The 11,936-nt window shown below is 37.5% G+C and overlaps 1 protein-coding gene across 4 annotated transcripts in view; it reads right to left on the reverse strand.

Annotated features, from left to right (window-relative positions):
• MYOM1 (myomesin 1) overlaps window positions 1-11,936 on the reverse strand; it is an 88,564-nt gene that overhangs the window by 10,177 nt on the left and 66,451 nt on the right. For all 4 annotated transcript variants that reach the window (XM_087707220.1, XM_087707219.1, XM_087707218.1 and 1 more), the window contains 7 exons: window positions 11,775-11,881; window positions 11,242-11,286; window positions 7,652-7,788; window positions 5,343-5,487; window positions 3,312-3,371; window positions 3,139-3,206; window positions 2,603-2,716 (listed from right to left, as the gene is read on the reverse strand). In XM_087707220.1, coding sequence (XP_087563346.1) covers window positions 2,603-2,716; window positions 3,139-3,206; window positions 3,312-3,371; window positions 5,343-5,487; window positions 7,652-7,788; window positions 11,242-11,286; window positions 11,775-11,881 — 676 coding nt within the window. The remainder of the gene's footprint in view (window positions 1-2,602; window positions 2,717-3,138; window positions 3,207-3,311; window positions 3,372-5,342; window positions 5,488-7,651; window positions 7,789-11,241; window positions 11,287-11,774; window positions 11,882-11,936) is intronic.

Consider the following 11,936-nt stretch of genomic DNA (forward strand, 5'->3'; position numbering starts at 1 on the left):
AAAATATTTGAAACATTTTGTATTTCCTACAAGTAATTTCTACAGCATGAAGGTGTGGAATCTTGAGACTGAGAGGTAAGGGCAAAAGGGGAAAAGCTGCAAATTTTAAAAGGAACGCCGAAGCTTAAATTTAAAAAAAGTTATGTTCTCTGTAGAAGAGACATTATGTATAAGGGCCTGAACATAGAAAATAGAAATTAATCTTCTAGCTTTTATCTGTATTACATTTTATTGTAGCTACAGGAGTTAATGCAGGGGTGAAGTCTGTTACTGATTTGTTTCACATGTGCATGTGCACAGTTGATTGTCAGAACGTAAAAAAATGCTACCAGTTCTGTTAGGTTGGGTAACGGATAGGCACACACAGGCTAACAGTAACAACAGCTCTTTATTGCATACAACAAGTGAGAACAATCCAGCGAAGGTTGAGTCTGACAGCAATCCTTTTAAACCTCTGTTCCCGTTGGACCGGTGCCAAAGATGTCCTTAAAGATGGCCTCAGCGCCGTCGCCCTTCAAGGAGTTGATCCCAGTCACTTCCAGGCCCAGGGCTTGGAACCAATCAAGCCCTAGCAGGCTTGCAGGTTGCCGCTGAGCACTGTCACGGGGAGTTTTCCACTGAATTGCTTGAAATTCACCTGGAAGGTGCCTTGGCCCATGATGGGGACCCGGTTCCCCTGGTAATCACGCAGGCGGATGTCGGGGGTGTGTAAGTGCTGCTTCTGTAGGCTCGGGATACCCTGCTTAAGGGCCCACTATGGTATGATAGTTAGTGACCCAGTGTTGATCTCCATCTCACATGTCCTTGATGAGGACAGTGATCTTCAGCTTTTTTGGCTGCCTAGAGCAGACTTGTCCTATTGACGTATGGTAGGTGACTCTATTGTCCCCCTCTGAGCGCTGTGATGGCTTCTGCCAGGCCCCTGTTGGTGGCTAGGTTGGGCCTCTGTTGGCGGCTAGGTGTATTTTTAGGCTGCCAGGTGGTGGCAGGGAATTTGCTCCAGCACACCTTGGCGATGTGCCCCATTCACCTGCAATGCTGGCAGGTTGCGTCGTGGAAACAGCAAGCCAATCTTGCATGGTCTCCTCCACAGCTAGCACAGAGCGGGAGACATGGTTTGAATCTGTGCACCAGCTGGGCGCAGCTACTGTGCATGTGGCAGCTGTCATCTTCCTCACCTTCTGAGCTCTTGGGTTCTGCCGCCTCGTGATGTACGTGTGTATTTTTCCGCCAGTCCTGTGGTGTGCTTTGGCGCTGCAGTGCCTCAGTCAATTTGGCGGCTGATTCGGACGCCCTGGCTCATCTAATGCGATCTGCAGAGTGAGGTTAGATTTAGCGAGTAACCTTCTCTGCAGGGTAATGTCCCGTACGCCGCAAATTATGCGGTCCAGAATCAGCTTGTCCATGTCTCGGAGTTCACAGTACACGACTGCCTTGCGAAGTGCCACCACGTATTCGTTAATTGACTCGCCCTCCTTCTGGTTCCATATGTTGAACTCATGCCGGCGAACGTGCTTGGATGATTTGGGCGCATAGTGGGTCTTAAGTGTTTGCTGTAGCGCGGACCAGGGAACTGCTTGAAGCGGTGTTGGCTCAGAAAGGTTTTTCGTTGTCTCGAACACTTCCCGGCCACAATATCTGAGGAACATGTTTTTCTTACAGCCTTCAGGAATGCCCATGAGGTCATTTGCCTCGAGGAAGCAGTGAAATCGTAGCATGTACAATTCCCAGTGCTCGGTGACTGGATCATACGGAGCTGGTGGGGCGTGCATAGCCATTTTGCGTACAGAGGGTGATGCAAGTTTGCCACTCAAAAATGGCTGCTTGATGCCGCGCCGAGGCTCCAGGCTGGATGTACTTGCTGGAGTTCTACACTCTTTTTGGTTTGCCTAGCTGCCTTCCAATCCCACCTTCGTCGCCAGTGTTAGGTTGGGTAATGGATAGGCACACACAGGCTAACAGTAACAACAGCTCTTTATTGCATACAACAAGTGAGAACAATACAGCGAAGGTTGAGTCTGACAGCAGCCCTTTTATAGGGAGCTGTCAGCCCCTTCGACCAATAGGATTAAACCTATGTTCCCACTGGAACAGAGGACCCTGGTGGAAACCACTGTAGATAGGGTGAATATCTAACAAGTTCGGATGAATTGGTAGCATTTTTTTTACTATCAGTTTGGGCGAACTGGTAGCATTTTTTACTACCGGTTCGGGCGAACCAGATGGACCGGTAATATTTCTCCCCTGAGTAAATGACATATCAATCTGTTAAGCAAACAGATAAATCACTTTCTCAAAAGAGCTTTCCATATTTTTCTAGAGGAAAATGAGAGTGTGTTAAAACACACAACTATTCATATGGTCGTAACAAACACATTTTGTTATACTTTCTTTCTACCATCTTATTTGTTCTATGTTTCAGACATGGAATTGTCTTTCGTAACTAAGCTTGTATTAGCCGCAGCATCTGAAAAACAAGGCCTTTATGCAAAAAGGAGACGGCTAAAGTAAAGAAAGAACTAGAGATCATCGGTTATCTAAAATGTCTGCAAGTTTAGAAATGTTGTCACCTGTAAAGCAGCTCTCAAGGGAGCTCACTCACCTCTGTTATCAGCAGAGTACATACACCATCCTGAAAATCATGCTTTTCATCAACCATTATCTCTCTGTCATCTTTGTACCAAATAACGTGTGTTTCTTTTTTAATGTTAGCAACCTAGAAAGAAAGTATTATTTGTATTGATAACGAACTCCAATAATCTGGGTAGGAAAGAATCATCTTAGTAAACTATGCGTTGGGTAAAGAAGAAACATTCAAGTTTGCTTAATCAGTTTTTTGCATTTTTCCCCTCAAGGAAGCATCTTCTATTCTTTTTGTAAAAGGAAAGATCACGGCTCAAATAGTAACTTTTTTATAATGAAGTAAAGAGCTACAGTACTCAAACTTTGAGGCCATTTCAGGTCTGGAACAACACAATGTATAAATAATGTTTGTGAAGATTGATTCTGTGGTTATTATTTACCATTAGATCTCAAAATAAGCAATTCAAGACAGTAGAATACTTGAAATGTATTTTATCATTAAGAAGGCTTTCCCCTCACAACACTAACAAAGCCAAAATCTTTGCTGTTCTTTACCTTGCATTTCAATAATACATTACATTCAGGGGTAACTTCCCATCCAAGATATTCAACAAAATGTGGACCTGTTTAAAATAATATGCAAAATAAATACCTTCAAAAATAAAAATTCAGTCAAATGAATTAAGTTTAAAATATTTTTCTCCATTTTGTATTATGTAATATGTTACCTTGCTTCCTGAACCATTCTTGCCTTTGAAAATCTGCTTCTTTCTGTAATTTCTGGAACACTAGCAATTAAAAAGAATAAATACACCCAAATCAAAACAATTGAACGATTTAATCATATAAAGTCAAAACAAATACTTTCACAAATGTATAGATAAGTACAGAGAACAATATAGTTTATGAAAGACTACTGCATATATATGAAATGAAAAGATAATGTTCCATTAAGTTACACTGTAGGGCTAACCAGACTTCTTCATATTCATCAGAAGAAATTAAAATAGAGGTAGCCATCTTTTAGCAAGTCCCTCATTTAATAAGAGGGATAAAAAAGTAACTTTAAGGTCAATTCTCACATTTATTACTTCAAAGGCGTGTAAAGCAAAGGAAAATTGAAATATCATAAGCACAATTGCAGTTTCATTTAGTGACTTAATAACTGAGTTGCTGGCCCAGAATTGTGATTGCTAAATGAAGAGTATCTGTACACCTTGAATCTTTCTTTTTTAAAGCTTATCATCAAAATATTGTTTTTAACACAGCACCTAATCCAGATTCTGATGGAAATGATTTTAAAACTTTTAATGTGCAACTGAAATGCTTCCTCCTCCTGCAAACACTAGACAATTATGTTTTGGTCTCTTAAATTTCCTGTTCATAACTTGTTTTGTAATATGGGAAGCTACTGTTTGAACAGATCCAACTGAAAATGAGGAACTAGATGTAAATATCTTTTGATCCTAACCTATAAATACATTTTCAGCATTTATGGATTACTTTCTATAAGTATTTATTAGTAAATGATCATCATTATATAGATTAGAATCATTATTAACATATATGTGTTGTTTTTTGAATTCAGCTAAAGTCAATCTAATTTGGATGGATTTCATAGATTTATGAAAAGAAATTTAACTCTTCTAAAATAGACTGAATCCAGATATATAATCCTTATAAAACTTTACTACTATTGACACATTTGATGGGACATTGAAATGATGAGAGCAGAAATTTGTGATAACTATTACAATGAATGAATTTTAGCAGGCCTATCAAACACAGTTCTTTTTAGGAAGAATATTAAATAATATCAAATGAGTGTGTTCTAACATTTAAAGTTCCCATATTTTTTTTAACTTTCAGGAACAAAAGAAGAAAAAGATTTCTGAGATTTGAGAAGTTATACGATTGGTTGAGAGATATTTGCTGGTGGATTCTTTCCACTTTTGCAATACATCAATTGCTTTCTGCTCATTTAGAAACAGCACATTTATGCAATAGCACAATTGCATAAATGTGTTATTTCTAAATGAGCAGAAAACAAAAGAAACAAGTTGTTTTTATTGATCAATTTCTGGAAGTTGAATTGGCTAAAAAGGAGTTCATATTCCTGTAAATTGAATGTAATTATATATATAAAAAACAAATATAAAGATGTTGCTGCTTCTTGATCTTAAATGCCATTTAGTGGGAGAGTTATATTTTTGAACCAAGATTCAGATCTTGAATAAAATAAAGAATAAAAAAGGTTGGATGAAAGTGGCTCTAAATCTCTTTGAGTTAAAGCAGACTGTTTTCTGAATCACTCTGAATACAAACTAAATCTTGTAGACTGTATACATTCCTTCAATAATAATTATTTTTTATGGAGCGTCTCAGTGATCCGGGTCATGGTTGTCCCAAAGGTGCTTTTTAAAGAGGCAACTGGACTTTCTGTTTTTTCTTTGAAGACGTTTCGCTTCTCATCCAAGAAACTTCTCAGCTGAGGATGAGAAACGAAATGTTTTCAAAGAAAAGCGAAATGTTTTCAAAGAAAAATCAGAAAGTCCAGTCGTCTCTTGAAAAAATACTTTTGAGACAATTATTTTTCTTATTTATTCCTCTAATTAAACACAGAATGAATTAACTAAATAAGGATCCGAAAAGATAGGACATCAACATTATTCCAAGTTTATCAAGTATTTCAGTGTTTTCAACTAATAAACTTTAGACTATAGTCTTTTTTAAAAGAAAAATAAATTAGAGGGTCTTACCATCACCAATTAGCACCAAACTGGATTGATTGGTTGCTTTTCCATCTTGAAGTTGAAAGGTATACGTACCTTCATCCGCATCATCAAGTTTATCCATAAACATTTCAATCATACCAGAATTATGATCAATCTTCATCTTGTATTTCTTTAATAACAAAGTTTAAAAGAGAAATTTCATTTTCCAATCTGGAAATATATTTTTTTCTGAGCCTTCAACCAGTTTGATAGCAATTTCCAAAGATGTTAAAACGTAATGTAATTGCTCCATTTCATAACCACATTGACTTGGCTTTGGGCACATGTGCACATTTCTCCTGAATGAAACTCAGGAAAAACAAATTGGTAAATAAACACAAGTATGCGTAGCACTAAGTGACCAGCTATCATGCCAACCTGAAAGCAACTCTCCTTATAAAACTTAAAATAAAAGGTTGAGTAAATAAGCATAAAGGACATTGAAACAGAGGAAAACAATCTATTTAAAATGCAGGAGGAGGAGCAGGAAGAGATTCTGAATTTGATCCAGTGGCAAGGGAGCATTTGTGTTACTCCTTCAGATATTCTTGGGTATATGAACCACAGTGCATGATCCTGGTTACCCTCAATTTCAAAGTCCCTCTCTCCTAACCATTTCTCTTAACTACTCTTGCAGTGCTATCCATCACCACAAAAATTAAAAACAAAACCAGTTTAACAATAAAAAACTATAATATAAAAAGCTTTTCTGACTAGAAAAGCAATTTACTGTCAAACAATGGGATATAAATTTAGAAATAAAAAGTTTAGTGGTGTATGAAGAATAAGTAATAACTGTTTGCCAGTAATATCTGATAGAAGAGATAGGAAATGGTTATAGTAAAGAACTGCGGAAAGAAGGAAAAGAAAAAAATGCATCTTGAGCCTGTGTCAAACACCCACCATGGCCACACCCACCATGGCCACACCCACCTCGGGCCGCCAAGGTCAAACACAACCCTGATGTGGCCCTCAGTGAAATCGAGTTTGACAGCCCTAAGGCTGTCTTCCCCTAAACCTTCCCCATGACCTTTGTCCTCTGTGATTGCAGTGGATGAAAAAGAAATGAGCATAGCAGTTTCCAGTTGTTTTGGGAACAATTCCACTTTGTACTTGGCTCTGGATATGGAGGACAGAATAGGAAATCAGGTGTCTCTAGTTCAAACACAGTATCAGACTAAATGGTATCACCCAAATTAGATTTATAGATGTATCAACAGCGGGTCCAATGCTGATATTGTGTGTGGTGGAAAAAGTATGAAAGACAAACCTCACAATGTCACAGTAAAATCCAAACTGATATATTTTCATATATTTGTGTTTTTGATTTTATTTATGATAATAGCTGATAACCAGGCGTTGCCCGGGTATTTATTTATAGGAGGGAAATGTCCAGATCAAACGTAATTCCTAATGTTGGATTATCCTCCTTACCGGAGGGAGCCCCCTTGTAGAGTAATGTAAAGCCATTACCATGGCAACTCCACTGCACTGTACAATAGAAGCCATTTTATGGCAGTATGGTAGAAGCCATTTTAAGGCACAACAGACTGTATCTTAACAGAACACTTACTCTGAGGGGTGTTAAGGGTGTCTTACCCCCACAGTTTTTTTTTCCAGAGAGTAAGTCATCTGTGTACCAAGTTTGCTTGAAATTGCTTGAGGCGTTCCAGAGTTATGCTGGAACATACACACACACATACGAACAGCCATATATATATATGATTAAAGGCCATAATTATAGCCTATTCTTCTAATATTGTACCTAGCCTATCATGAATCACAAGTATAAAAATATAGGGTAAAATAAAATATACACTACAATAAAATATACAATATTCAACAATATAGGTAGTCCTGAACATATGACCACAATTAAGTCCAAAATTTCTGTTGTTAAGTTAAACATTTGTTAAGTGAGTTTTGCCACGTTTTACAGCCTTTTTTGCCACAGATAACTTAGTAACCCGGTTGTTAAGTGAATCTGACTTTCACATTAACTTTGCTTGTGAGAAGGTTGCAAAAAGGGATCATATGACCTTGGGACACAGGAATAGTCAAAATATGAAACAGTTTCCAAGGGTCTGGATTTTGATCACATGATCATGGGAATGTTGCAAAAGTGGTAAGTGTGAAAAATGGTCATAAGTTACATTTTTCAGTGCCGCTGTAATTTTGAAAGGTCACTAAATGAAGTGTTGTAAGTTAAGGACTACCTGTATGTTTGAATTTTTAATTTTAATATTCAGTAATAGCAAGCAATCATTTTCTGATAGGAGCAATCATTAGCTTACCTCTCCATTGAAAATTTCCTTATCATTAAATACAAAGTTGACTTTGGCATTACTAGACAATTTCTCAGCTTGCAGCCAGAATCGCACCTGACCCTTCTCCAAAATTTCAACTGCCAATTCAGACTTAAGAGGAACAACTGCAATAAAGAAAAATAATGTCAAAAAGAATTTTCATTGTGTTTATAAACATGCTGTTTCCCAATACATGCTTGGACAATTTCCTATTGAATGGCTATCTGAAAATGTATGCTTTTTTTCCTGTATATCTTCTTTGGTGCAATGATTTAATTGCACTAAATAGTTCTGTTTGAGAGATAGAATTTTTTCATCGGCTATGATTTATCTGCAGATAGTTCTTGAAATAGATGATGCTTGATTCTAACATACAATATAACGTAATTCAAATAAGTGGGTAAACAAGTATACTATTTGGAATCCATATACTTGTTTTATAAGTAAAAGATGGCAATTACATATCTTGCAGAACTAACAGATGTTTCTTTCCTGAATTTTGTATACTCTAATTTTATTAGATATGTGAGATTTGCTTTTGCTATTAGTGTCAGAATTATTTTTGCAATCCTGTAAAAATTATAGGTTTAGTAAATTAACAAGATTGTATGGTAATAAGTCTCTAATAAATATGTGTATGCCTTTGCATGTTTCCCCTATACCTAGATACATCATGCAAACAATATACTGTATATTTCACAAATATGAGATATATGTGAAGTTATCTATATTGTTCATATATTGTTTGTAAGATTCCCAGTTAGACCTGCAAACCCACAGTTTATACATAGAAGGATGTGCACTGCCCTTCAATCATGATTTTGTTGCTTCTACTCTTATTTGTTGCAAGCAGAGCCAAATCAAACAGCTCTTTCAGACACATTTCCCCCTTTTCTATTCACAACGATAGTAATGTTGCTGAATTTGCTATTGCAGAACTTTCCTGTGCAAATTATCTCCCTGGTAAAATATGCAGAGGCTAACAGAGATGATGAAACATGCATGGGAATGTCACAACAAAAGTTCTGCTTAAATCACAACAGGATTGGGCACATTTTACCAATTCTCTCCTGTTGTTCACCTCTCTCTGGAAGCCCATGCTATATATGTCAATATCAGTAACTATTATTGATCTATACCAGTGATAATGTCTTCAGGATTACATACTGCACTTTCTGAATTCACAGCTGCTGCTACTTCCTTCTCTTACACTCTACTGACCATTATTACTCTGTAGCTCCTCCTTGTAAGCAGGGTTAAAAATGACATCTGCCATGTTCTTCATAAACTAGGAGTAATGCAGGTACTAAAGGACTATGACACTTGTAATGTGTTATTTTGAGGAAGGACCTTTTTTCTAAAGCAACACTGATGGGAAAAAATAATCCTGAAAAACTACATGGAAGCATCGTGACTACTCTTCTCTGGTAGGAAATGAAATTTGAGGTTTGCATGGAGAACTGATGGAATTGGTGCAGGAGCAATGATCTGTGGTTCTTCCCAATTCACCATTTGAATAACTCTGTTATTCTGGTCTTGCTGAAGAAAGTCTTGTAGTTGTTGATAACTTATTCTCAAAAATAAATCCTCCATGCTCACTTTATCAAACATCCCAGATGATAGCTTAAAATAGATCTATACTAGTCTCCCTTTATTTCTTTGTTGGTAAAATATCAATTCAACACAAAAAGCGACTGCCTCAGTGGTGGGTTGCAAAGTGAAAGCGACTGCCTCAGTGGTGGGTTGCAGGCGGTACACCCCGGTAAGGGCGTACCGGAGCCTGCCCGAAGCATCGGGTACAGTTCCAGTACGGTGCTTCGGTGGGCCCACCTGCCAGCCCGAGCTCCTTACCTGTCTTTTAAAGCCTTTGGCACTTCTGCGCCGAGCAGCTGGAGCATTGCAAAGGCTTGCATAAGTGTTGCTGGCAGGTATGACGCATGTGCACACTGTGCGCATGTGCACATGTGCTGCGTGCGTCCATGTGGGTGACGCTGGGCCCATTCCAACCGTACTGGTTGGAACAGGATCTGGAACCCACCACTGGACTGCCTGCGAAGGCTCCTGGATTGGGGCTGAAAGGCGAAAGCGGAAGCAGTATGCTCCATCCCATATTTGGATAGACCAGGTTTCCCTGACAGACTGGTCTCAATAGAAAAAAAAAACATTTCATCCCAGATAAGTTTAAATTAATGTTGAAATACATATAGTCTGAGACATAATGAAACCTATTTACTTTATAGTCAATTACATTATGGTACAGCAATGTAAATTGTATAAACTTGTTTAATCTGTAACATTATTTTACATCCCCAGCAGGATATAAGAAGAGGGGTATTTTGCAGAAGTAGAACAGCATAAACAGTCCCCAAATTTAGATTCTGTCTGGCATCACATCTCCTTGGAAACTGCAGCACAGCCCAAGGAATCTGCTGCAATAGCTCTGTTGCAAAAGGATCCAAATACTGAGGAAATAGGACAGATAATCACTTAATTTTGGTTTTCTGTTCCTTGTGATCCTTTAGAGCAGGAATACAAACTACAACGGCAAATGGTAACCTAACATGTTCTTTCCTTTGCATAAGAACCATGGGAAGAATGGGAGAGCCTGAAAAATTCATTGCAAGAAAACAAGGTACTTTGCATCTATTCTGAAATCTACTTATGAAAGAAGATTCAATCCTATCATCTCATGTAACTTCTAAATCCAATCAACTGTAAAGCCACGTGTGCTAGTACTTACATCAGTCCATACTATAAAAAAGACTGTTATTTTACTTGTCGTTTACTGTCAGAACTGTGGCAATTTTAAGCTCTTATATATAATTAGCTCTGAATATTTTAGGCTAAAATAGAACAGAAAGGAAGCCTAAAATCCAGAATTAGAATGGAAAACAAAACTACTGAAAGTGGCAACCTGTTCTACCATAAAGCATAAAATAAACAAGATACAAATTCAAAATATATTAAACATTATTTTAAAATGGTAAGACAAAGAAGGTTGATTCTTAATACTCTTTGGGACATCTAAATATATTTGCTAAAAACATCTGAAGGCATTCTGAGTAATCAAAGTACCAGTCTCCAAGGTTCAGAAAAGGCATTGCTATCTGTGGGATCAGACATTCAGAACATAAGAATCTGTCAGCAACAGGACCTCCACTTTTTCTCTCAGGGGTGGTTTTCATTTCACTATTTTATAAACTGCCAACTACAAATGCCAGTTCTAAGATACTCATAGCAAACAGCAGCACCTAGCTGACCTTGATTGATCTTGGAAAACTAAGCAGGGTTAGATTTTTGTTGTTGTTGAATACTTGGAAGTACCTGGGAGACCTTCTGGGAATACTGGGTCTGTAGACTAGATTAGGAAGTTGAAAATACTTCCTCAAAAAAGACAATAGCAAATTACCTGCATACAGTATCAGTGTCAAGAAATCCCATGGGCAATCAAACTCAGAGAGCACCAAGAACTTCACTTTCCTATTGTAACCAGTGCAAGGGAGACTGACATTATTTTGCTGAAATATGTCAGAAATACAAATGCTGTATAGAGTTTATCTTCATTTTTCTTTACTTACCAGGAAACTTGTGGTCATGACTGAGTGCAAGCAGACGCTTCATTTCTGCAAAGCAATATAGTATCGGGGTAAGAAAAGCCATATTTTGGTGCATACATACAGAGATAGATGATAGATAGATGATAGATGGATGGATGGATGGATGGATGGATGGATGGATGGATGGATGGTAGATTGAGAGAGTGAGGGAGAGAGAGTTTGATCTAGTGGTTACGACACCAGGTTACAAATCAGGAGACCCACCTTAAGTATGATAGTTGACTAGGCCAATGGGCCAGTCACACTCTCACAACCCAACCTACCTCACAGGCTTGTTGTTGTATGGGAAATAAGAGGATGAAGGAGTATTAAGTATGCTGTCTACATTGAATTATTTATAAAAATAACAAAGAATATAAATATATAAATAGTCTCACATTTTATTTTTATGATTGTTCATAGTCTCATGTTTATTTTGAAATGTATCTTGATTTGTATTTATTATCAGAGACAAAGATCAAGACTGACATGTAGAAAAAGCATTTTGTTCTTACCTTCCTCATCTATTGTATAACTTGATGACACACCGTCTGTCTCAGTTACAGCACAGGAATATATACCTAAATCTTCTTCATTGAGATCTTTAAATATTGCTTTTGACCTTTAAGACAAAAAAAAAATTGTTGAAAGAAGAGACAGGGGTTTCAAAAAATATA

Source organism: Thamnophis sirtalis, unplaced genomic scaffold, assembly GCF_051295495.1.
Source record: "Thamnophis sirtalis isolate CommonGarterSnake01/CBP01778 unplaced genomic scaffold, rThaSir2_p1.2 scaffold_2, whole genome shotgun sequence".
Taxonomy (NCBI): domain Eukaryota; kingdom Metazoa; phylum Chordata; class Lepidosauria; order Squamata; family Natricidae; genus Thamnophis; species Thamnophis sirtalis.